The sequence below is a fragment of the Condylura cristata genome, unplaced genomic scaffold (genome assembly GCF_000260355.1).
Source record: "Condylura cristata isolate star-nosed mole 26May11 unplaced genomic scaffold, ConCri1.0 scaffold00012, whole genome shotgun sequence".
Classification (NCBI taxonomy): Eukaryota; Metazoa; Chordata; class Mammalia; order Eulipotyphla; family Talpidae; genus Condylura; species Condylura cristata.
This window is the reverse complement of record NW_004567113.1, coordinates 16,599,751-16,627,449: the sequence shown is the minus strand read 5'-3', so window position 1 is coordinate 16,627,449 and position 27,699 is coordinate 16,599,751. Positions and strand designations below refer to the sequence as shown.

Below are 27,699 nucleotides of genomic sequence, written 5' to 3'. Positions count from 1 at the left end.
CCATATTTTCACATGAGGTTTGGAATGTTGCTAAGCTCTTTGTGTTCTCAAAAACATGACGAGTGGTCATCAAGGCAATTGCTTCATTGAGCATTCACAACAAGATTATAGGGACTGAGATTAAGTACTATGGTTTGTGAATTAATTTCTAGATTTCCCTTGTGATTTAGGAAAATCATATCTGTCAGCCTGCCAATGTTCTTTACATGCTGGGGAGGGTTCATTGTGCAGGGTCTAGATCTGAGTCCCTGTTTTAACACATTACTAACTATGATCTTGGGCAAGTTACTTAATACTCAACTGTATTTACCTTGTGGGGCTATTGAGATAGTGCCTATAAAGTACTTAGAATAATGCCACCCATGTAAAACAAAGAAAAAGAGAAATTATAATATAGCATTATTATTATTATGCTGTTGATATTGTTTGTTTCATAGTGGTATTTAATAGTTAGTCATTCTTAAGAATGTAGGATATTAAAGATTTGCTATAAATAATTGAATTTGTATTTTCTGAATCATAATATAATTTTCCTGCCCAGCTTTTATAAATTAAACCTAGTGGGATTAAAGAAAAGCAAGTCTTAATTTAAATAAGTACAATCTCCAGTGTGCTGTGGTAACATACAAAATTCAGAAATTTGCCTTCACAAGCCTAGATACCTTGACTGTGAAGTTTATCATACTGAGGGGAACTGAAGCCAAACACTCAAGCATAGAGTGAAATGAGAATTCAAAAATACTTCCTAGGCATATTGTTCCTACCCCTTACTGGTATGTTTTTCTAATTTTTGAGAGAGATAGATTTTATTTCTATTCATAATAAATGAATGAAGTTGCCTGCAATTTAGGGAAAAATGGATAAATTCTAATGTAAAAAATAAGTAGATCAGAGTAATGATGTTTTTTGGGGTGTGATAAATACGTTTCTCTTTGTTCCTAGATTTCCTCAAATGTGAGTGAAGTTAAACGTATCCCAGTAAGTATAGATTTTCAACTTGTTCATAGATATTTATAGAATTATTTTAAGCAATGATTTATATACACTGTCCTGGGAATCTTAATGTCAGCATTTTTTTAAAAAAGATTTATTCACTTTGCATACAGAGCTGGGGTACAGGCTAGAGGTGCAGGGGTGATGAGAGGATTCACCAGACACAGTGGGGAGCAGAACAGGCCAACTGACAAAGTACACAGCTGAGGGGAGCAGCAGGCTGGTTAGGAGAGGTCTGCCGCACCATGTGGTCACCTCTGGGGCAGGAATCAAACTCATGCTGAAGTGGCTTTAGCTTCTTAGTGCTGTGCTTTAATCTTCTGCACCACCAGGGAGGGCCCAATGTCAGCATTTTTTGAAACTTAATTAAACATTTTAAAAGTAAAGTAGCATTGGTTAATGATACATATAGCATGTAGGTGGACAGTTTTCTAAATCAGCATCTGTATATATTCCCTTATGCTCACAGTCAAGTCTAAGTTCCACTTGTCACCACATAACTGACCCCCTTTTTATCTGATTTGCTCACCCTCTTCCCTTTTGCTAACCAGTCATGCTTGATGGCGAGTGGGATAGGATTAAGAATTGTAAAGATAACTAAAACTTTGACCCATTAAATTTTTGTTTCTTCTTAAGTTTATTTTCCCCATGATTTATAATGAATACTTCTGCAAGGACAAGTTCCAACACCCCTTTCTTGTGATGATTTTCTCCTCCTGATTTTTTTTCTGGCCTAGAAATCTCAGTTTAACTGGCAGTTGCATGTCTTGCCAAACAACAAACAATGACCCTTTTGGGTCTGGAGAGTTTGTTACCCAAGCAAAACTGAGTGTTCATTCTCTCTAGGCAGTTTGCAGAACAACATCCTATGGTTTGTCCTTAATGGAAAATACAAGCATGTTTCTTCACATAAGTAAGCTTACAATTTTAGTCTTTATAGAATGAGGGGATGAAAGGCTTCTTTACCTTGAAATGAAAGAAAGGCATGTCTGTTGTCAAGATGATATTTCTCATTTTTCCAACATGGTCATTCATAGCTGCTAAATACTATCACTTTATTTGTAATATTCAGTATCAGTTGACTTCATAGATATATTTTTAAATATGCTCTTATATGCTCTCATGTTTTACCCCTTCATTATTCCAGAACATTCTGTTAGTAACCTTTGCCTCTTACCTATCCTAGGGGTTGCCTGGAATAGGGAGCAAAAATAAATTGCTCTTTATAATTCTTGGATTGTCTGTCAAAGTAATTTGCTTGGCTGAAAAGAATATTTAGTATGAGAAATCCCATGGCACATCTACAGTCCACTAAAATTGGGCATGCAAAAGAATTTTAAGAATACAATGACTCTTCTGTTATTCTGACTATAGTAAACATAAGAAAATTCAAAGCTTTAGCCAGCTTCCCACTGTTATTATAAAGACTATAATTCCTGCTAATCACTAGGTGCAGGGTTATCCCCTCTGGTGTTTTTGGTGAAATATTGTGAGAAACAAGTGTTATACGTTTCTTGCTTATACTGGTAGCTTTAGAATGTGTTCACAGTTTATCTTTCTGCCTTTATTCTACATTAAAATCAAACAATTATAAACAAAAAAAAGGAGAAAAACGGTGCTTTAAAAATCAGGACATTTCTGTAACTGTTCTGTATCAGGAGTTGGTCTGATGTGGTACTGACAAGGCGCCTTTATTTTTGTCCTTTGTGGACATTTTAAGTTTTCCACCAGCAAACTGTCTTTTGATTACTGCACTCCAATAATGATGCCGTTCTTTACTGTTGCCCATAGGAGGGAGACACATGGGAAGATGGCCCTTGCAAGATGTGTGAGTGCCAAGGGGCTCAGGTGACTTGCTATGAGCCCTCTTGTCCACTGTGCCCAATGGCCACTCTGGCTCAGGTGGTGAAAGGACTGTGCTGCCCGGATTGTACATCAGGTGGGTCCTTGTCCAATTTATGTCTACTGGCATATTTTTACTACCCCAAATTCCATAGATCCTTTCCCTACCTTTGCTTTCTTTTCTTTCTTTTTTAAAAAATATTTATTTATTTATGCATACAGAATTATGCATACATGCCAGAGGTGCAGGGGTGGTGAGAGGTTTCACCAGAGACAGACTGGAGAGCAGAACAGGTAGATGGATGAAGTAGCTGCTGAGGGGAACAGGGAGAGAGACAGGAGAGGTCTGCCACGCCATGTGAGTCACCTCCAGGGCAGGGATCGAACTCACACTGAGGCGGCTGTGGCTGGCTTGCAGTGCTGCATCCTAGCCCATTGTGCCACCAGGGAAGGCCCTCTTTTCTTTCTTTTTTTAAGATTTATTTCTGGGAAACTGTTTTTTTTTTTAAATTTAAGATTTATTTATTTGTTCATACAGAACTGGGGTATAGCCAGAGGTGCAGGGCGGTGAGAGGCCTCACCAGAGACAGATTGGGGAGCAGAACAGGCAGATTAATGAAGTACACTGCTGAGGGGAGCAGTGGGCGAGTCAAAATAGGTCTGCTGTGCCTTGTGGATCCTCCGGGGCTGGGGATCAAACTTGCACTAAAGCGGCTGCTGCTAACTTGCAGTGCTGTGTCCTAACCCATTGTGCCACCAGGGAGAGCCTTAAGATTTATTTTTATTTATTCCTGCAAGAATTGGGTTATAGGCCAGAGTACAGGGGGTGAGAGGATTCACTAGAGAGCGTGGGGAGCAGAAGAGGCAGATCTACTGAATTTCACTGCTGAGGGGAGCAGCAGGTGAGACAGGAGAGGTCTGCTGCGCCATGTTGGTCACCTCCCAGGCTGGGGATTAAACTCCGACTTCAGTGGCTGGCAACAACTTTTAATAGCTCTGACTGTAACCCCTGTGCCACCAGGGAGACCATCTCCCCCAACCTTTTCTTTAGTCACCCTCTGGGTTGGTTTCTTTGCTTATTCCTGGTTTTATAACAAATGATGCTAATTAATTCTTGTCCATAGGGTTACCAAGCTGACTGATTATGAGTACATGCCCTTAGGCAAGTTATTGACACTCCCTGAACTTTAATTTTCTTGTTAAAAAATGTGCCTTATCTACCTTGGAACATAGCTATAAAAATCAAATAGCATTTATTGTTTCTAGTTTTTTAAATATGAGCCATTTTCACAGGTGTAAGGTGATAGCTCATTGTGGTCTTGGTTTGCAATTCCCTGAGAAGTAAGACTGAACAAAATTTTTTTTAAAGATTTATTTATTTATGCATACAGAGCTGGGGTACAGGTCAGAGGTGCAGGGGTGGTGAGAGGATTCACCAGACACAGAGTAGGGAGCAGAACAGGCCGACTGATGAAGTACACTGCTGAGAGGAGCAGTGGGCGGGTCAGGAGAGGTCTGCTGTGCCATGTGGGTCACCTCCAATGTGGGGATCAAACTTATATGCTAAAGTGGTTTTTAGCTTCTTAGTGCTGTGCTTGAACCCGTTGCACCACCAGGGAGGGCCCTGAACAATTTTTTTATATGCCGGCTGGCCATCTGCATTTCTTCTTTGGAGATAAATAATGGTTTCTCCATTCTTAAAAATATAAAAACAATTACTGAGAATTTGTCATGATGTCCATTTTTTAAGGTGAACTTTTAAACAGATGGCTCCTTTTGGAGTTCTCAAATGGTTTTTTGAAGTTTAAATACTCATTAATTTCTTCTAAAAGAAAATTTTATCTACATGTTCTGCAACTGTGCTTTCAAATCACCTGGGGTTGAATTAGTTCCAGTTAATAATTGTTGGCACACACTGGAGCTACTCTAGCTGAGCAGTAATTTGCCTGTAAGCATAGTCTCACTTGAAGAAGTGGCATTTTTTTTCCATTCATATTTCATAATTAATTGTTTTCATCCGTGGGTCACATTTTCCATACTGGCAGTTGCTCTTGTTGCACTCAACTTATTTTGACTAATCACAGTCGTTCTGCAAAGACTTTATCCTGGGAAAAGCAAAGCAAGTTTATGGTTTCATTTTGTTACCATCTCTAAAGTGGCCTCCCAGGACTTTCCAAACAAATATTTAGCATATTATTCTACTCTAGACCTTGAAAATTACATCCTTGATAACTTCAAAACCTGAAAGATGTGTTCGGCTGACAATAACCATTACGTTATTGACAATTCCAGTTATGGGGAATGAAATTTGGAATTTCAGAGAAAACGAAAAAAAATCAGACTTTTTAAAATAGTATTTTTAAAAATTGAAGGTGACATATTTTAATTTTTTATGCATACAAAGCTCAAAAAAAATCTGAGAAATCCCAAAGTATTGTATACTTTTGTTTCAGTCATTTTTTATGGAGCTAGTCATTCTTGCTTCTTGAAACATTCAAGCAGGGGGAAGAACTAATATTAGGTCAAAGCAAAAGCAGGAACATTTTGGTAATATTTTTAGCATCTTCAATTTGGGATTACCAGAGACAGTGATAGTACTTCACCCAAGGAGAAGTTCTTTGAAATCTTGCACTAAAACTATTTTTTGCTGTTTGGAGGCCTTTTCCATATTTTTGTTCTTTACATCCTGAATAGTTCCTTATAGCCCATAGATTATATTTTGAAGGATGTGAAATAAATCATATGATCTTTCCTGAGTTCTCTTTGTCCTTGATTGTAGTTCATTGCCACCCAGACTGCTTGACCTGCTCTCAGTCTCCAAACCACTGTGACCTTTGCCAGGACCCCACAAAGTTGCTGTGGAATGGACGGTGTGTGCACAGCTGTGGTCTGGGATCTTACCAAGCTGGAACTGTCTGCTTAGGTATGGCTCCATGAATATTCCAGAGGTGAACCAACGCTCACTCTTGTCAAGGAAAGGGTTATGATGCAGGAAATGTGCAACTTCTAAAAACCATTAGAAAGTAGTAATCTGACTGATAGGTGGTCACTTGACCTCTTCACTGTGGGTCTCGTTTTTCTAACAGGTGTTCCAGTGTTTACTGTGAGACAGGGGATACAGAGGTGAGATGTTAGCTAGGTAGCCATGGATGAATTTTTCATTTTTTTAAAAAGATTTATTTATTCATACAGAACTGGGGTACAGGCCAGAGATGTGGAGGGTGAGAGGATTCACCAGGACAGAGTGGGGGAGCAGAACAGGCAGATCGACGAAGTACACTGCTGAGGGGAGGAGCGGGCGGGTCAGGAGAGGTCTGCCACGCCATGTGGTCACCTCCGGGGCAGGCGGGATCGAACTCATGCGGAAGTGGCTTAAGCTTCTTAGTGCAGTGCTTTAACCCGCTGCACCACCAGGGAGGGCCGAATTTTTCATTTTTAAGACTTTCCAGAATATTAATATCACTAGGATGCTGGGGTTCATTTAATAAAATAGTTAATCCAAGGTAGGAATTGAGAATTGACATATACTTTCAAGATCTTTTACTCGAATTTTATCATTTTTCAAATGGAAAACTTGTGGTCCAGAGAAATTGACTTGTTCACCATCACACAGATAATTATAATAAAGCTTATCTCTTGTGGGTTCTAAGAGGACCCATAATCAGTTCATGTACATTTCAAAATTCTTATACATCTGATGAGATCTTACCTGGGAGATGGTGGCTTGTTTGAGGCCATATTGGAATTACTTTCCCCCTACTTCTGATTCATGAGGTTGATTATCCATTTAAGAGTAGAAAGGTTCATGCCCTGGCTGTTAGTATTTAATCACTTTGTGCCTCAGTATTCTTATCTGTAGAGTGAGGTAGCAGTAGTACCTTCCCAGGAAAGTTCTTATGAGCTCAGTGTATTGGTAAATGTGAAGTTTCTAGAAAAGGGTCCAGCAGGGAGTCAGGGCTCCATAAAGATTAACTTTGTTTCTATTATTTTTGTGTTCATTCACTTTCTCTCTTAATTCATCATCTTCAGCCTTTTAAAAAGTTGCTATCTCTGACATGAGGGTGATTCTTCCAAACGAGTTATATGAGAAAGCTATTGGAAACTACTAAGAGTATAAGAGCACAGACTTTCGAGCCAAACTACTTGGCTTCCAATGCCAACTTCTTTGACTTGGACAAGTTACTTGATCTCTGTGAGCTTGCTCCTAACCTGTAAAGTTAGGATTATTAGTAAAAATAAAATGCATCTGTAATGTAAAGTGTTTCATGTGGTGCCTGGCATGAAATTACTGTAAAAATGAAGGGTGATAAAGTTATTTTCCTGCTTCTCTTGTTCTCAGATCCCAGAGCCTCAGAATTGAGTTACATAGGCACTGACACTGGGGTGTATCTTTGGGCTAATCAGAACTTCCCTTCTTTCCTCCAATCTTGTCTGGAGCCAGCCTGTCAGCCTCAGTGTTCCATGTGCACCAACAGACACGAGTGCTCATCCTGCCACCCACCTCTGCTGCTGCGGCATGGGCAGTGTGTGCCCACCTGTGGGGATGGCTTCTACCAAGATCACCACTCCTGTGCAGGTAATCCCTGATGGGGCTATAGTGGACCACTGAGAAAACCACTCTATCCCCAAGGAGATCGGGGACCACCAGCAGCCATAAGCAGCTTTTTAAGTAAGAGAAGAAATTCTAAAGCAGATGGGATGTGAACAGTGCATGAAAGAGATGACATGCATTGTTTTTATGAATTTATTAGTGCTTTATTACTTGTGTATGGTATGATTGCTCTATGCGTCCTTCTCCACACACCTGGGAGCAACATAATAGTGCTTAATTAACACCACACTTTTGTCTCATGATTGTCATTGTTTTAAGTTGCAACCTTGTATAGTGTAACTATATAGTACTTACATGAAAACAAATGTTTTTTTCCTATATTTTTTTGTGCTTTATTTATACTTAAAGAGAGAGGGAGAAACAGAAATAAGGAAGTGACATCAGAGTAACAAATTTGGACAAGTAAAAGACAATAGGTATTTAAATTGACTCTTCATAGTCATATGCTCACTGTATATAATAGCATCTACAACTTAGTATCTGGTATAGCTAGTGTATATTAGTGTTTATAAACTCTAGTAGTTATATATACTTTTGTCTTTGTCTTTTTAATTTTTGTTTTTAATTTTATATTTTTAGTTAAGACCTAGTTGAATTTAATATTGACATGCTGTAAATCAATTTGTTGTTTACACTTTACCACTTTCTCAGCAGTGCTTGTCTAGAGAGTATGAGTAAAAGTATAAATGTGAAAAGAATTTTTTAAAAGATTTATTTATTTATGCATACAGAACTGGGGTACAGGTGAGAGGACTCACCAGAGACAGAGTGGGGAGCAGAACAGGCAGATAGACAAAGTATGCTGCCGAGGGGAGCAGTGTGTGAGACAGGAGAGGTCTGCTGCACCATGTGGACCACCTCCATGACTGGGGATCAAACTCAGTCTGAAGCAGCGAGGCTAGCTTCGTAGTGCTGCACTTTAACCTGTTGCACCACCAGGGAGGGCCTAGTGAAAAGAATTTTTAAACACAGAAATAAAATGGTGAAGGGAAAGAAAAGAGAGAGTTTTAAGTTTGTCTTTAGGAAAAGACATGGTATTAGATATACCTGGAACCTAAGTCAAGGTGTAAAACGGCAGGTAAATCAGAACAGGAATACAAGCCAGAGAGGTAGGTCTTAGATGGTATACCAAGGAACTGTGATAATCAAAAGATAGGCCAGTCTGACAACCATCTGATATATCCTCCCCTTTTTCATGCCCGTGTTTAGATTTTCAGGTAAAGACTCTCCAAGGGAAATAGCTAACTAGAGTAGTAAGTACATGGTATTCCTCAGGAGTGCAGTCTGGATCAACTCAAAGCCAAGTGAAAGTCCCATGTGGAGGAATCTGGTGGCCCCCACCATTCCAGCTTGTATCCAGAGCAAAGTCCCCAGGACTGTGGAAAACGTCTTAACATGAGTAGTTTCACAGCTTGCAGACCGAAGGAGAGTGGGCCTCTCCTGTCACCGGTCATGTCACAGAACACGGAAGGCTCGCTAGCTTCTGAGTCTGAGTCGGGGGCTATTTGAGGTCTGTAAGAATATCCACTTGCTTTCTGGGTCCCTAGCATCAAGGCCTGCACAGTATTTAGTGTTTGTTGGAACTATGATGGAGGAACATGCGACCCCTTGTTAATTTTTGAAGGACCCCTGTTTCAATAGATAAGTTTCAGCCATAAAAGAAAAAAGAACCTTTAATGTTTGTTACTTATCAGGTTCTGTTTACCTGTTATTTTAAAACAGGTACCAAGTGGGCACATAAAAACGCCTTTGTATGTGTCTAATGGTTGGGCAATTTAAGTAAACTACTGAAATTTCAATTTGAAGAAAATATTGAATGTATTCTTTGCTCCTTTCTTCTATCCCATCAAAGAGACCCCCTGCTAACACTGTCACAGATTACCTTTAAAAGGAAATTAATTCTCCTAGATTTTATTCTTCCTTCCATACCATCTCCACTGCCTGCTACACATGCCTGTGTGTACACAGACATGTTTACTTTCTTTCTTTTCTTTCCTTCCCATTTTCCCTTTTCCCATACCCAGTATTTTAATTGGTGATGTTAATGCTGTTTTAGGGCACTTTGAAATGGGTAATGTTTCATTTGATTACTGGTTTATGTAGCTGACTGCTTCCACATTCCATCCACACACCCATACACAAATGCCTCTGGTAGAAAGTTGCTGGGAAAATTTGTTCATGTTCCCTCCAGGGAATTAAACCAATTTGCTTTAGTTCAGCTTGGTTGCATTTTTATGCATAAAATGAGAAGAAAGAAGAGAGCAAGAGGAGAGAGAGAAGAGAAAGTGAGAGAGAGAGAGTGATCTTAGAAGTTAAAGATAAACTTGTGATCAGTTTCCATACACTGTCTTGGTTCTGAGACTCCCCATCTAATCTATCCAAATCAGCTTTCTGAATATTGGAATGTTTTTGCAATATTACCCCTTGTAACATCATTGGTGACTTTTCACCATTGTCTTGACGTAGTCAGTCAACCACCGTTCTCCCAGGCTTGAAAGAGAAGACAGCCATTTTTAGGTCACAACAGGTCTTTCTGGATAGATTCCTCTTGGCAGGGTCATTTATGTTATGACTGGCATAATTTGCCACTTTATTGACCCATTAAAGCCAAAAGAAAGGGAACATTGTGTTGGAGAAACTAATTAGCAAAATTGCCTGATTTAACATTCACATGCACTACATTGACTAGATGGTGGAGTGAAAAACATGGGATAGAGTCAAGTGGCACATGAACTTGGCATTTCTACAAAAGAGTAGGCGCAAATACACCCAAGAAGGGCCAAAGAAAAGTGTTCTGAGGCCTTCTCATTTTCCCTTTTTGACATGCACACACATCATTATTTGTACAGATGTGCATATATGTCTATAGATTGTTACCATTGCTACATTCTTGTACTTGGTCATATTGAACGATTTGTGAGTATACAGCGCTTGAGACACTTGTTGCAAGCCCTCTACTGGTCCTTCTGTCTTTCCCAACTTTGGAGTTTGGTGCCTTGATTACTTTAGCTAAAGCACAGCATTACCTAATTTTTATGCCAATCAAAATCAGAGGCAGGGGTATATAAGTTGCCCTTTTCCCATAGCACATAGAGCCAAGGCTAATCACCCACTTCATCCCTAAAACTCAGCTCTGGCACTTGGACTTCTGCAGGCACCTTAGACTTTCTTTGCCACAAGCTGGGATCTGATCCAGTATCCCTCTTGCTCTGATTCATTCTTCTTAGTCCCCATGTGGTTCTAGGACTGGGCTTCTAGTTTGATTCTTGCCACCTTTTCCTGCTGTGATGTTTCTTAGAGCTAATAGCCTGTCTCTTAATCACACTCAGTCTGATTGCTTGACCTGTAGGGATGCTCTTTATCACACCCCAGCCACCCACATGAACTGGCACCATCTTATAGGGTTCTCAAGTACCACATGTGCTGAGTTCATTGTATTCTCTCAGAGTAGTGGTTCCATTGCCTCTTATCATGAAATGTAAAAACCCTACTGTGAAAACTAAACCTGGATCCAGATCAAACTCACCATACCCTGAGAACATTTTCGTGCCTGTCTTGTCCTTCTTTTAGCCATCCTCTGCTCCACTCTGGTGGCGGCACTGCACTGTGCACATGGATCCTATCCACAAGAGCCCATAAGAAAAGGTGAAATAACTGAAGTAAAACACACCACACTAGATTAGTTAAAAATGAATGGATTATAGGGCCCTTCCTGGTGCTGGTGGCTCTACAGTTTAGGACACAGCACTGCAAGCTGTGGCAGACTCGTCAGTGTGAGTTCGATCCCTGGCCCTGGAGGTGACCCACATGGCATGGCAGATCTCTTCTCACCTGCCCACTGCTCCCCTCAGCAGTGTACTTTATTGATCTGCCTGTTCTGCTCCCCACTCTTTCTTCAGTGAAGCCTCTCACTGCCCCTGCACCTCTTGGCTGTACCCCAGTCCTCTATAAATAAATAAAAATCTTTTAAAAAAGAGTGGATTATAAACCTATAAACTTGGAGTAAAAACAGTGGAATTAGTCCTTTTTTATTTTGGTTCATGGATATAAAACTTAATTATTCACAAAGCCCTCAGAACTGGGGTAGCGCTCCCTCTTTCTGCTGACCCTTAGAGGGGAGGGAAGGTGACATATCTCAGAGTACAGGCTCTGTCACCAAATCCACCCAGCTTCTTATCTAATTCTGTCACTTACAAAGGCATATTCTTTAACTCCTGCTCTGATTGCCTCCTGTGGCAATGTACAACCATTATGGTCGCTCACCTACTTGCTCAGTGTCTTCTGGAGGGGGTTTATTGCTTCAAAAGATACTCTGTCTCCTCCCTTCTGTTAGTGCAATGGCTATTTGTGTTGAGACGTTTCTCTGTACCAAGTGTGGGTGGAGGGCGATAGAGAGGGACACAGCAGGAAACTGTCAGGCAATTGTCCAGTGGTTACGGAACTTACTTAACCACCAACCTAGAGTGTTGGTAAAAATGTAAAAAGGTAAAATAATTTCAGATAAGGAGCACAAGGGACTATGGTGATGGTGCATGGGTGAATTGGTGGTGGGAATTTCATGGGGAAATCATACATTGTAGAAAAATGAACAGTGATGGAATGAATTTACTTAATTTTAAAAATTTTTAAAAATTAAAAAATTCAGATAGTTCTAACATATGAATTCCTTATTATTGGTGCTGTAAAGACAGTTTTAAAAATATGTCAAAAGAAGTGACTTATTAATGAAGCCAGGACAGGTCTAAATCTGAAATCTTCTAAATTCCTCACACATAAGGCCTCTAGAATAATTTTTCGTACACCATTACATAGAGGAGAAAAGGTAAGAATGTACAGGCATGCCTACACGTTGGCCTATGGGTGACCTGCCATCCACTTCTGTTATTTACTCCCAGTCAGCAATTACTGACCAGGTATGGACTCAGGATAATCAAAAAATCTCTATTTTTCCCATCTCTCTTTTTCTTCATGTCATTTTCCCCCACTTTAAGATAGCTGGGTGCTTTAACAGTGCTGGAATGTGCAACTCTAAAAAAAATTGTCTTTGAGACTCCAGCATGTCCAGTGGAGAATATATATATATATATGTTTATTTTTACATCATTTTGTGCCTTTTTCCATCTCAGTTGTAATCCCGTGGGCTTCCCATCACCAAATCACCCGTGTGCCATCACCGTAGTTCAGTGCATTTCCTTTCCCCAACTCCCTTTGATCCCACTCCCCACTTCACCCCCATAAAATGTCTCTGGTATACAGCTGTTCATTATTATTATTATTTTCTCCCCTGATCCGTTATACTCCTGCTATGAGTGAAACCATCCGGTATTTTTCCTTTTCTTTCTGGCTTATTTCACTAAGCATGATCTTTTCCAGCCCCATCCATGTTACTGCAAAAGACATGTGTTTCTTTGTCTTGTTTTTTTTTTTTTTGGTTGCTGAGTAATATTCCATTGTGTCTGTGTACCACATCTTTTTCATCCAGTCATCCACTTTTGGTCATTTGGACTGTTTCCATGTCTTTCCAATTGTAAATAAGGCAGCAATAAACATGAGGGTGCAGGTGTCTTTTTGAATCAGTGTTTTTGTGTCTTTTGGGTAGATACCTAGGAGTGGGGTTGCTGGGTCATATGGAAGTTCCATATTAAGCAGTTTGAGGACACTCAGTGGAGAATATTTTAAGTCATTGTGAATGGAGGACAATTTCTAGGGGTACATTTCTTAAGTAAACTAGACCCAGTAAAGCAGGTAACAAGGCTATTCTCAGTCCCCTGCCTATATGGGCATTCATGTAAAGGATAAAGGCAAAGAAGGACAAAGCAGCTGGTGATGTTTACCTGGGACCTTTGCTTCAGCAGCAGACTGGCTGTGTTTGACATTTGTCTGTGTTGCTTATACACCCTTGCTGTGTGTTCCAAAAGACAAATGACACAACAAAAGCATCACATACCAACAGCAAATGCCCACCACGCATGCAAGGGAATTTATCTTCCAGACAGTTCCCATCTTTCCTGATGTATCTGAACCCCAAAATATTTCAGTTATGAATTACAAACTAGTGACAGGTCTTCTGGCTTTCTGCCCAGTACCCATGCTCTCAGTTATTTTAGCTAGCCTGTGCAGCGTACATTCCTTTCCTGTCTTCTCTGTCCCCCACCCAACAATCTCCCAGTTCCTCCCTCCCTCTCTCTGCTGCTCTCAGAGCCCACAGCCCCTCCATGTTATCACTGTGGAGATCTGAGCTAGCTAAGGTAATGCAGCCAGGATGTCTGACAACTCTCCTCATCAACAGCTTGATTTGGGGTGGTCATCCCTCCTTTGGCTCTTCAGTTTCTGTAGACAAATGGACTCAGTGTATCACTGGAGAAATCAATAGCCTTGTAATTAAAAGGGGCTGAGAGAAAACACAGGGTCCCAGTAGCTACGTATTGCCAGTGCTCACAGTGGATAAGTGGAATCTGAGAGTTCCATTTGGCTCATGAAGCCAAGCCTCTGTGGTCAGTGCCTTGGACAACTTGTAGGGAGGACTTGTGCTATACATTTAGAAGCTTTAGTAGAGAGGCAGGAGACACAATGCTTAATAATGTTCCTGGTGGCCCTTCCTGGTGGTGCAGTGGGTTAGGATGCAGCACTGCAAGTGAGCTGCAGCCGCTTCAGTGCAAGTTCAATCCCCAGCCCTGCAGGTGATCCACATGGAGCGGCAGACCTCCCCTGACCCACCTGCTGCTCCCCTCAGCAGCGTACTTCATTGATCTGCCTGTTCTGCTCCCCACTATGTCTCTGGTGAATCTTCTCACCACCCCTGCACCTCTGGCTTGTACCCCAGCTCTGTATGTATAAATAAATAAAAATCTTTAAAAAAAAAAAAAAAGGAATGTTCCTGGTGATCTGAATGTCTGCCTTCATCCTCTCACTTGCTTACCAATGATAAACTAGAAGCTTGCTTGTAAATCTCTCTCCATGCAGACTTGCCAAAACCTCTGGGAAGTCAGTTGGGAAGTTATTCCAGTTCAAGCTCTATGTCTGCAGAAGACACTGCTAAAAATTCAAGTGTGTTGCCCAAGACGAGTAAATCATTCAGCTGTATTACAAATGTGGTTAATAGATGAACTAGCTATTTACCTAGTAAATCCCTTAGAGAGAAGAACTTTCACTCTCCTTTAATAATTTTCAGCTCTGAGTATCAAGTGAATTCATGCTTTTTCCAAAAATAATTCGATAAAGTCAGTAAAATTCCAGGCACAATCAAAAATCGGGTAAAATCCCTGATTTAAACTCTCTCAAATCACTGCTGTTAGTATTTTAGTGTATGTCTTCCCAATTTATGAATAGGTGTCTGAGTTTGTATATGTATGTGTTGTGTGCATATACATTTATTTATTTTTCAAAAGTAAAATCACACTATATATTTAGTTTTATTGCCTGCTTTCCCTGTGATATTTTTTATTTTCTTCTACAACATCTTTTTAAAGCTGTCATATAACTTTCCATGTGTGGCAATGTGAGAATTCATTCAGCCAGTTCTCTGTTGTTTGATGTTCCTAATTTGTCTTTTAGCATAAATAACCATGATATAAACATTTTCAATAGAAATTATAGTAAATATATTTGATTAGGGTAAATTCTTAGACATGGTTGCTGGATGCATGTATATACATAATTTAACACATACTAATGTATTACTCTTTTTTAAAAAAAAAAAAAGATTTATTTGCTTATGCATACAGAACTGGGGTACAGGCCAGAAGTGAAGGGGCAGTGAGAGGATTCACCAGAAACAGAGCAGGGAGCAGAATAGGCCCACTGACGAAGTACACTGCTGAAGGGAGCAGCAGGCAGGTCAGGAGAGGTCTGCCGTGCCATGTGGGTCACCTCTGGGTGGGGATTGAACTCATGTTGAGGTGGCTGTGCTTTAACCCACTGTGCCACCAGGGTGGGCCCTAATATGTTACTCTTTGTAAAAATTTGTGATTTGCACACTTTTTAGAAATCTATGTAAGTTCCTGCTTCTCACTGCCTTTTTTGATTCTTTTATTTTTGTCAATTGGTTATAATAAAATACAATCTTATTTAATTTTTTAAACCTGGGGGGTGTTAATGATGATATTTGAATTAGTCATACTTACCTACAGTTCACGACCCATTTTCATCATTGGCCCGAGTTGAGTATCTTTCTTGCTTATCTATTTGTCTATGTCAGTCTGGATATTCCTTTTGTTCCCATAACCTATATTCCTACTTTCCTTCTCCCAGGAACCGTTTCCCATTAACTCCTCTAATGCAGGTGTATATGTATTTGTGTGTGTGTGCGTGTATGTTTATTGCTTTAAATGTGTATATTAAATATCATTACTATTAAATATTCATAAGTATTGCTACTTGAATTTTCTTTTCAAATTTTAGACTTAAATTTTTAGAGCAATTTTAGGTTTGCAGCAAAATTGAAAGAACGTACTGCGATTTCCCAGTACCCACTATCTACACATGCATAAAATATTGCCAGTCCCTATTATCAACATTGCTCTACCGGAATGCTATTTTTGTACAATAGATGAGCATTCCCTCATTTTACCCCTCACCAAGCTCTATTTTGAAGATGCATGGGTGTTTCCACATGTCTGTCTAATCTATCTCATCTAGATGTGACTTTCCTGTTTAATTTACATATCTCTGACTGTTTATGAGGCTGAAGATTTCTTTCATGGGTTTGTATTTTTCCATTATGAACTCTCTCAAGTACATAGGAGTTTGCAGAATATGCCGAGACCCTGCATTCCTGTTTCAGAATAGAAAGGCTTCTGTTGGCACAGGGACACTGTCTGAGGGTAGAAACCTGGCCTGGTAGGGGACTCAAGAAGACTGGAGTAAAAAGTTCAAAAATGGTGATTGCTGAGATGAGCTTCTTTTATTTTCTTGTATTTGCATGTAGTAGCCAAGTAACCTTGACCTCAGCTGGGCCAGTGATGGGACAGGGTTGTGATGGGGTGGGGTGGGGGTGGGAATAATTTGCCTAGCATCTGGGCTTCTCCCTGAGCTGCTCCAAGCTATTTTCAAGGGCTTTTGTTGTTTTGTAGAGTTTGCAAGAAAAAAGCTTTAAAATGTGAGGCCCTGGGAAAGATGGGTCCCCTTTATGTAACTGCTGGAATAACCTCGAGGTTATTCTTAAGTGAACCTACCTTTCCCATTGTTCCTTTCTGGACTTTGCTCATGTCTCATATTGTACTTTAATTTGCTCCTTTTGTAATAACAGAGTTTTTCACACCAGTTAAAACATGATTCACTACTCCCAGGGCATAGTACTTATCATGTATTGCATTTTCTGTTTTCTTAAATATGTCCTCTCACCATGCCCCAGTGGATTAGGTATGGCAAATATTATAACTCCTGCTGTACAGACTAGGAAATTAAGGAACAGTGAAAAAAGGATAATTTTTAATTATTTTTCTCACCCAACAAGATTTGCTTACTGGAAATTTGTCCACTGTCTCCTGATTATATTTTAAAATGTGTCAGGGACTTTCTAGTCATTTCTAAGATGAGAATGAAAGCTAGCAGTTGCTACAAAATGGCTAAGTCATAGAACGAGGGTATTTAATTTGTGTATGACATACCTGCCCGAGCCTGGCTGTTTTTGTATAGCTGGAAATGAAATGAACACATTTTGGCAATTTGGAAATTTGAACTGCAGTTTCATTGAGGAAGCTAAATGGACCTGCTGATTTCATAATAAAGGCACGGAAACTTATTTCAAAAGATCAGGGGAAAGGTGAGAAGCCAAGACCCCCTCTTTTTCTTGAGGTTGAACTCCCAGTGTCACATCTGCTGCCTGGAGTCTGGGAAAATTTCCTAGAAAAAAACCAGGCGGTCTGTAAAATGTACCTTTTACACCACTCTGGAAAAGGTCAGCATTTTATTTTGAGAGAAGCACAGGTTAAAGAAAATCTTAATGCAATCTTCTATTTCAAAATTATCAAGTACAAAGAGAAGTTTCTTATTTTTGAGAAAGGTTTCAGTATGGAATCACCCAAAGAAAAGTAACTCATTCCTTTTCATTTTGAAATGAATTGTTCAGCAAGCCAACACAAGTCTTGTTATGCTCCAGAAATGTCAGGGACTTTCCCAAATAAATTATCTACTGCTTCTGAGATAAGAAGATGGCTTTCCCTTTTTAAATTTATTGCCACAAGTTTCACAATGCACAGTCTAAACTCTCAGTGATCCAAAATGTATCTATCACTAGGGGAAATTATGGTGAAAAGTCAGAGAGTGACCTTTTATTTTTCTTAATTACCCAAATGTAATAAAAAACACATGTAAAATAAGCCTGTAAGAAGAGATTATCTGCAGTAGCATATGTTCAGTGTTAGAAATCAATTGCAAAACACAGTGGGAGTATGTCATTATAGGAAATCACAACTTTAAAAAAGAAAGAAATGTAACTTAGTATATTCTGTATTAAAATAAAAATTCTCTTCGCTGTCCTGTCTGGCCATGAATATGCCTTTTATCCATCATAGGAGAAAGAGAAGGACCAGCTCTCTATAAATGCAACCTAAGTATTTGTCATTACAAGCAGATTTGGAGTCTGATGTTTCTTAGGTATTTTGTACAGCCTCGTTTATTTGTCATAAATGTCCATATTTTTAAGCTGTACCCATATGATTAGTTGTTTCTGTGCAGAAGCTAAGTCATCAAAGGATTGTCACATCACCAAAAGAAAGCAAAATCTGTGCATTCATTTGTTATTCATGTAATAAATAGTGACTATGTACCACCATCTGGACACAAGGACTGAAGAGGTCTAGGACGAAATAGGAAATAGGAAGCATGTTCCTATTTTGAAAGATATTAGTCTATCAAGGGGATGGATTTGTAACTGAATGATCAGTAGAGTGGGATAAATAGCACAAGGGACATACACAGAGGGTGCAGAAGCACTGAGGGAGGGTCACTGTGTTCGGACAAGTTCAGCAAAGCTTCACAGAAGCAGCAACAACTTAGGAGCCTCTGAAATATAAACAAGATTACAGGAACTGGGACAGAAACCGGAGCACTGTGACTGGGTGAATCCTCTGTGATGCATCCAACATCCCTGAACAGCACAGGGCATGCGTGGCATCCCCTGCTCCATGGGACTGGCATGCATAAAGCAGGTAACAGAGGGCAGGACTGAGATGTTAAGTGGACTTAAGTTTGTGGGTGCCTTCTGTAAGCCCACAGCCTATATATCCTGCTATACTTTGGCACTTGCTTTGATTAGAAATGTACAGGGCAATATTAACAATGTCTAACAAGCAGCATGGTATAGAGAAGGTGGGTCAGACCCTGTGCCCATCCTTATGGTTGCTGGAGCCTGGTTTCTGCCAGGGTTCCCGGGATGCAGGGTATCAGGTAGGGGCCGGCGCTACAGCTGTACCAACCACCTTGTTCCCAGCCACCATAATTTTTACTGTTGTCATGGCCCCTGCCACTGAGTGACTGCTCTGCCATCAGCCAATCCCGAAGACAACTAGGGACTCGCTCTTTAATGTCTGTCTCCACTGCACCCCCTGGTCAAACAGGATTTCATCCTTTAAAGACGTCTTGAGTAAATTACTCTCTCTTCTGTCCAATGCAGAGCAAACTCTAAAAAGCAAATCTGATCAATTCCACTGCCCCCATTAAAAATTCCAGGAAGAGGCCCTCCCTGGTGGCGCAGCGGGTTAAAGCGCAGCACTGAGAATCTAAAGACGCTTGCGCATGAGTTCGATTCCCGCCTGCCCCGGAAGTGACCACATGGCGTGGCAGACCTCTCCTGACCCGCCCGCTGCTCCCCTCAGCAGTGTACTTCGTCGATCTGCCTGTTCTGCTCCCCACTCTGTCTCTGGTGAAGCCTCTCGCCACCCCTGGGTCTCTGGCCTGTACCCCAGTTCTGTATGCACAAATAAATAAATCTTTAAAAAAAAAATTCCAGGAAGAGAACTCTAAGGGCTTCAATGGCCTGCTCCACACATGGACTCTTGTGATCTGGTCTCTGTGGCTTTTTAACCAATTCCTAGCTCTCCCCTTGCACACATGGCCCCCCCAATGTGGTTTAATCATGCTCTCAGGTGATGGTGTGGTGTAGATGTTTGCTGTGGTGGATCTCAGGCTTACCATAACCAGATAGGATGTACCTCACTACCCCCACTACCACAGCACCTCAGTGTACTTGCAGTGGTTGTTTCTGTTGAACATTGATAGGTGGGACACACTGGAACCATCCTAGAAATGAGATTGAGCTTTCTGTTTGTTTAGGTAATGGCTTTGAATGAACCCCTGAGATCAGGGAGGCAGAAGCATCCATGGTGATGAACAGATGATGATAACAGTCACTGAGGAGAACATGAATGACAGATTTCATGTATGTTCTAGATATAATTTGTTAGCAGGATCTTTGCGTCCATATCATTAGTAATTAGTAATAATTAGTAATAATATAGTGTCAGTATTTATCCTATTACAAATTGTATTCTCATGTGACACATATAAATTAGGTCTATATAAATAAAGTCTCTCAAGAGCTGTTTGTAAGGTACAGAGCTGTGTGAACTGCACAGTGTTAACAAACAACAAATAGGTTCTCCCCCCCCCAAAAACTTACAGTCTGATGAAAGGAACAGAAAATAAAAAAGTAAACCTTTCTCCATCTCGGCTTCCCCCCTCCTCTACCACCACCATCTCTAACCTGCCCACAGCTTCCACACTCATCTTCCTGCCAGCGTGGAAGTCCTTACCCTCCCCCAGGTCTCCAAGGTCAGCTCTGATTGGTCCTCTGTGTTCCCCTCCACTTACAAACTGTGCCACTGTTTCCCTGCCCTACCCCACTGTACCCCACTCTGCCATACAGTGTTTTGTACCCCCATGCTCTGCTCTGTCCAACTCTGCCCTGCTGTGTCTCTCCAGCTCCAGCTCCAGTGCAGCTTTTGACTGTGGAAACACCAAGATTGGATGCTTCTCAAGAACTTTGTTCATGCTGTTCTCTAGATCTCTCCATGACTACTTTTCCTCACCCTTTGCATCTGACATTTGTCCCTTCCAAGCTCATTCTTTATTGAAGAGCCCTTCCTTGTACTTAAACATAATTAGTCATTATCTCTAAATCCGTTAAGGAGAAGTGTCTGAAATGAAGGCTTTCCTGTGCAGTTTGGAACTGAGAGGAGAGAACTGGATCTTGAGATTTACAACACAGGCATCCTTTTTTTCTGACTCCAAAGGGGAACCTAATTAAATTACTTAGGTATAGTTACCTAGTCGCTTGCAAGCAGCAAAGGCATTCTCCCCACCCATTTAGGTCAGAATGAATACCTCTAAAAAACAAGATATGATCCATTGTGAAGCAAACATTAAAAAAAAATTATGGTGCATTAACAAAAGCCTAGGGTGGGTTAGCCATACAGTTAACCAAACCTGAATATATTCAGTCATGTAGAATAGGCCTTTCTTGACAGAAGTGCTAAAATGAAGGGCAAACTTGAATAGTAATCAATAAAAAAAAAAATCAAATACTGAGAAGAAGGACATTTTCTAGTCTTAAAGGAGCAACTCTAGTTTAGGAACAAAGTATAGTTAAGAAATCTAAAACGTAGGCCCTCCCTGGTGGTGTAAGGGGTTAAAGCCAAGCACTGCAAGCTATCTGCAGCCACTTCAATGTGAGTTCCATCCCAGCCCCATGGCACAGCAGACCTCTCCTGTCTTCCCCGCTGCTCCCCTCAGCAGTGTACTCTGTCAATTTGCCTGTTCTGCTCCCCACTCTGTCTCTGGTGAATCCTCTCACTGCCCCTGTATCTCTGGCCTCTACCCCAGTTCTGTATGCATAAATAAATAAATGTTTAAAAAAAAAAAAAGAAATCTGAATCGTAAAAGAAAGTCAGGTTCTCAGAGTCCTCCAGATACTTTTAGTGGGAGACCAGACAGATGGCGTTTGAAAGAATCATGAGGCAGAACAGAAGAAAGGGTAGTGGGAGAGAGAGAGAAAAGAGGGAAGCAATAATAGACATCAAGTATTATTGGGTCCTTCAAGGCCTAATCAGAGACCTAGCATCCCTCTTTAGGTGGTTGTAGATGGTGCTGGAAAAAGGAATAGTTTCTGTTGACTATTAGGTAGTTACAAAAGGGGGCCAGCGGGTGGGGGATCATTGGTGAGAGGCCAGCTGATTTCATTAGATAGACCACTTCTTTGTCTAGAAAAAGAGGATTTCTTTCCCTGTGATTTTCATTACTGTTCCAATCTCTTAGTGACCATTTAATGAAGTTGTATTTGTATTTTTTGATGGGAGCTGTGTTTTATCTCCTGGAGTGTAGAGTAGATTAGGAATGAAGATACTATATCCTGCTTAAAAGCTCTAAAGCCTTTGAAGGAAAAAAAATGCAACCAGTCCTTCTAACTTGCTCCCTGGTTTTGCTGTTTGTTTGCAGTCTGCCACGAGTCATGTGCAGCCTGTTGGGGTCCCACGGAGAATCACTGTCTGGCCTGCAGAGACCCCCTCCAGGTGCTGAGAGAGGGCAGGTGTGTGGGCAGCTGTGGCGATGGGTTTTACAACGAGCAAGGGACCTGTAGAGGTAAGTGCCTCAGCATTGCTTGTTTTATGTCAACCATCGCACTGCTGACTGACACTTCTTATACTTAGGAAATATGGGAATAACTGTAGCTGTCAGCAATCACATTGTCTTCGTAGTTTACAAAACATGTTCTCTTGTCACCAGCGGGGTTCCCTTTAACAGCCCTGTCCCCTGACCACTTGTTAGGTTGTGATCCTCATTCTGACTTGATGCTGCAGATGAAGACAGCGAGACTCAGGCCACCAGCTCAGACTCAGAGCTTCACAGGAAGGGCAGGGCTTCCTTTCCAAAGGCTTCAGGACCTCTAGCCTGCCTTCCCAGTTTCTTCGAGACGAAGATGCTCAACCGGCATTTAGAGTTGGTGTACTGCCTCAAAGCCCAGGCACTGATGGATTGCTCTACTTTTCATACCCTCTGTGGACAGTAAGAGTTCACGTCGTGACTCCTTGTGCCAGGCTCTCATCCCACTGCTTTAGAAACAGGAACCATGGAGAGGCAGGAAGTAAAGGGGGAAAGTTAACTTCCACTGAGGGTCAGTTTTCCCTTGTGAATAGGCTGCCTTAGATGGGGAGTGTTTTCTGGTGTCTGTTCAGGGTCTGGGAATGAAAAAAAGGCATCCTGAATTATCCCACTGGGCCCCTATAATCTCAGGGTCCTTGTTTAGGGAGGCAGGACAGGTGCAGCCAGAAAAGGAGCTGAGAAGGAAGCAGGAAGGAGACCTGCACCCACACATGGCCTCCCGCCGTGGGGAAGACAAGACTATGACCCCGTCCTCATAGCTCCCAGAAGGCAGGCACCATGGCTCACACCTTGATTTTAAGATTTCTGATCTTTAGGGATGTAAGGTGATGTGTTGGTTTGGTCCACTGAGTTTGTGGTAATTTGTGACAGTAGCAACACCCAGATCAGAAGACTATTCAGAGTATGATCTATGCGAGGCAGTTAGCCCCGTGTCTGGAACAGAGTATTGCTCGGTGTTTGGTGTGTAATCCTCGCAATGATGTCATACAGTAGTTATTATCATCAACATTTTCCAGATGAAGAAACAGATTAAGAAACTTGTCTAAAGTTACAGTGTGAATAAGGGGCAGAATTGGGAGTCAAGCCTAGGACTTTATTTTTCCTAACCCTTCCTCTGCTCCCCATGATGTGTTACCCTAATGCAACTCAACCTTTCCTTGTCTTCTCCTCTCATTACCCTCCCTGCAGCTCTTTGGGTCCCTCCTGCTTCTGTCTTCCTGTCAACCTTTACAGCAGACATTTGCAGGTCCACAGGTAGCCATTGACGGTGAATGAAAAGTTGGAATTGAGTTTGCTGTGGTCATACCTGTACAAAATCCATGATGATTTTTTTTTTTTTTAATAACTGAGTCCACTAAATCAATAAAAGGTACAGCCCATAAAGCTTTCTTGAGTTATTGTCCTTGTTTTGTTTACTGAACAGGGCAACAGCAAAAATGAGATGATCTTTGGGACTTGACAATTCCACTTATCTTTGGGAAGAGAGATAGCCCTTGGCAGCTGCTTGCTTAAAGCTGGGCAGAGATCCATCAGCAACGCTGGTGTAAAAATTCTCGCTTGATGTGGATGAGTCACAGGTGGCTTTTGTGTGGCTCTGGGAGAGAGCAAGGGGAAAAAAGGCCAGGCTGCCATTAGCTGGAACAATTTAATCTTTATATGCCAACATCACTTTCTTGCTCAATTAAGCCAGATGTAGTCTTTAAAGGTCAGCAGATGTCACATTTGTACTAATTCAAAGGCCTAAAGGCATTTAGTCCCCTTTTGTGTCCCCAAGGAGGATGGGGACTGTCACTGAGGAGGAGTGGTGACACTGACCTGCTGCTGACATGGTTTTATCTGCCTTGAAAAAGCAGCTTTTTTGCAGAGTAGTTTCTCAATATTGTTTCATTCAACATCTCCTTTTTCTTCTACAGAGAGCATTAGTTTACAATATTGTATGTGATTAGAGGTGTAGGGCAGTATGTTACCACATCCCACACACCGCCATGGCACCCACAGTCCTCCTCCACAAGTCACTGTGCCCCTCCCCCTGTTCCTCTCCTGCTTCCCTGTCCTCTGGTAGTCTTGTGCCACAGTCAAGCATCTAGGATTTGTTTTGGTTTGGCTTTGTGTGACCTTTTGTTTTGTTTCTCTGTATTTCATATACAAGTGAAACCATCCATTATTTGTCTGTCTTCTTCTGACTTATTTTTCTTAGCACAATCCTCAGTCCCCTCCAGTTTCACTCATGTTGTTACAAAATGGCAAGAGTTCACTTTTTTTTAAATAGCTGAGTAGTATTCCATGCGATATGTATAGACCATCTTCCTAATCCATTCAGCTGTCCTTGGACACTTAGATTGTTTTCATGTCTTGGTTTTTGTAAGCAGTACTGCAGCCAACATAGGAGTGCTTCTGTCCCTTCCGATGCATGTTTTTGCATTCTTTGGGTATATATCCAGGTGTGGCATTGCCAGATTGCATGGTAGATCTATTTTTAATATTTTTAGAAACCTCCATACTGTTTCCCAAGAGGCTGAATCAGTCCACATATCCACCAATAATGTAAGAAGGGCTTCTTTTTTCCATCCCCTTCCCAACACTTGCTATTTCTGGTATTTTTGATGTGGGCCATCCTTACATGTATGAGATGGTGACTGATTGTGGTTTTAATATGCATTTCCTTGATGATAAGTGATGATGAGCATTTTCTTGTGTGCCTGTTGGCCATCTGTATACCTCTTTTGGACAGTGTATATTTAGCCTTTCAGTCCATTTTTTTTTTTTGAGTTATGTATTTATTGTTGAGTCATGAGTTCTTTGTATCCCTTGTCAGATACATGGTGCATGAACATTTTCCTCATTCCTTAAGACTTCTTTTCATTTTAATGTTAGGTTTTTTTCTTTTTTTTGCGCTTTATATGATATTTTTAGTTTTATATAGTCCTATTTTCTTATTTGTGCTTTTGTTTCCTGTGCTACTGGAGTTGAGTCCCGCAAAGGCAGTGGTGAAGCCAGTGTCATGGAGTATTATTGCCTGTTTTTTTCTATGTATTTTATGTTTTCAGGTTTTACATTCAAATCTTTAATTATTATAATATTAAAGAGAAAAAAAATACAAACTCTCCTAATGTCAAATGAAATTACATCATTTGAGACTTGCTTTTGGTGTGTGTGTATATATAGACACACATACATATATATGTGTGTGTGTGTATACATATACAGCTTTCAAGAATCTATCAAGAATGTTAAATGTTGACTTACTTATTTAGAAGGAAGAAGGGTCAGTGTGAGCATGGAGGTGGTGAAAGCTGAGTCTCTACTTGGGCTGAGAGATGGAATGAAGAATGTTAGGGGCCTATGCATACTGGGAGAATAAAAAATGACAGCCATAAAATACATAGAAAAAAACTGGCAATAATACTCCATGACACTGGCTTCACCATTGCCTTTGGGGACCCAACTCCAGTAGCACAGAAACAAAAGCACAAATAAGCAAATAGGACTATAGGTGACTTTGGTAGAGAGCACACATTTGAAATGCCAGCTGTACACATCCTAAAACAGAGCATCAGAAAGAAAACCTCTAAGAGAGGAAAGACCATTGCTGGCAATCAGCCAGCCATCAATTGATCAACCACTAATTACTAAATGCCTGCCATGTTCTTCACATGGTGCAAGATTTTGTAATGCTACTGGCCTGATTGACATGATTGGAGTTTGCATTTTCATAAAATTGTTAAATTTCTTTTCAGTCTGTGTCAAATGCCTTCACAGATGTCTGTATAAATATTTTCTAAAACAACAGTGAACCAAGTCACTGATTGGTATCAGAATGTTAATTAAGACGTCTGATGCTGATAATGCTGACTTATTTTCAATTCAGATCAGTGAATTGTTCAAGATAAAGACTGATTTGTGTGGGTTTAATAATTTATTAACCAAACAGCCTATATCTGTAGAAATCTCAAAGTCAATTGCTGAGAAAAATCCAGCATAACCTGTTATAAACTGTGGTATGTCCTGACTGAAAGAATTTACAGCAATCAAGTTCTTCTGTGGTACGTGCTTTGCATTTTACAAATATTAGAAATAAAGGGTGGAGAAATTCAAAGGACAAAACCTCCTCATTCTTTAGTCTTAAATACTCATGCTATTATGCAGAGTTTTTTTCCTGACCCTAGCTAACATAATAAATCAAAGTGAGTTCTGTTAACCTGTCTTTCTATTCTTCCTTTCTTCTTTTCTCTCTCTTTTCTTTCTTCCTTTTAACCTAATTACCCTTCCTCACCTTTACTTTTTATATTGAAATATAGTTGACAGGTAACATATTACTTTCAGATGTGCAACATAATGCTTTAATAGTTGTATGCAAAATAATCAACATAAGTCTAGTTAACATCCATCACCATACTTACAAGACATTTTTTTTTTCCTCTAAGAGCTCTTAAGATCTCACTGTCTTAGCAACTTTCAGTATACAGTACAGTATTGCTAACTATAATTACCACATTTAATTTATTTATTACATAGATGGAATTTTGTGCCTTTTGACCCTGTTTATCTGTTTCTACTACCCACCTCTGACCACCACCAACTTGTTCTTCTGTATCAACGAGTTTAATATTTTTTAAGATAATGCCAAGAGCAGGATCATATAGTATTTGTCTTTATCTGGGTGATTTATTTATTTATTAAAGATATTAAAGCATAATATGTTATTATGCTTTAATAATATATTATGCTTTAATAATATCTTTAATATCCATCCATGTTTCCACATGTGGCAAAATTTCATTATTTTTCATGACCAAACAATATTCCAGTATTCATCTACTGATGATTATTTAGGATGATGATTATTTAGGATGCTTCCTTTTCTTGGCTATTGAAAATCATGCTTCAGTGAACACATATTTTTTCAAGTTTGTGTTTTCATTTTATTTAAATAAATATACAGAAGTAGAATATTTTAATTTTGTATCTTTGGGGTTTGTTCAGGGTCTATGTAAATTGTATGTTGTTGTTTTGAGTATATAGTATATCTAGGCAGAAACATATAATTTTCTTGAAGATATTATGTTATAGAGTTCACGTTCTCTCCTTTTTTCAACCAGCAATATTCTGTGTTGCCCTATCATCTACTCATTGCTCTTGCTGCTTCATGGTGCTCCCTGGTCTGCATTTATCATACTACATCAGCTTTCATAGTGACAGACTTCTTTGATTCCACCCATCCACATGGCATCACTAGAAAACACTAGCAAACAACAGCCTTGAATGTATTTGGTCTATGAGCCTGAATGTGTGGTTCCTTGAGATCAGTAACCCAGGAGCAGAATTGTTGGTTTCTTGACTTTGCATATTCTTTGATTGTTGACAAACATTGACACTTCCAAACACAAGGGTTCTTTCATCTCCATATTCTTACCAACATTTGGTATTATCAGTTTTGGAATGGTTTTCTGGTGAATGGCCAGACAGGCCTTTGCCCTGAGCTCTAGAACTATAAATCAGGCTCTGCTGAACTGTATGTATCCCACACTGAGTCCATCACAATCTCCACAGCTCTTCTCCTTCTTGTATTCTGTGAATCCCATCACTCACACCCCAAGCTAGACCCTTGAAATCTGAGACACTTTCACCTACAAAACTTTCAAGTCATCCACTGC

General features: G+C 40.3%; 1 protein-coding gene across 1 annotated transcript in view; it reads left to right on the top strand.

Moving 5' to 3' along the window:
- Positions 1–27,699, top strand: part of FRAS1 (Fraser extracellular matrix complex subunit 1) — a 412,381-nt gene that overhangs the window by 190,747 nt on the left and 193,935 nt on the right. Inside the window, exons 11-15 of the mRNA XM_004681192.2 lie at positions 943–978; positions 2,785–2,932; positions 5,615–5,758; positions 7,277–7,411; positions 21,881–22,024. Coding sequence (XP_004681249.1) covers positions 943–978; positions 2,785–2,932; positions 5,615–5,758; positions 7,277–7,411; positions 21,881–22,024 — 607 coding nt within the window. The remainder of the gene's footprint in view (positions 1–942; positions 979–2,784; positions 2,933–5,614; positions 5,759–7,276; positions 7,412–21,880; positions 22,025–27,699) is intronic.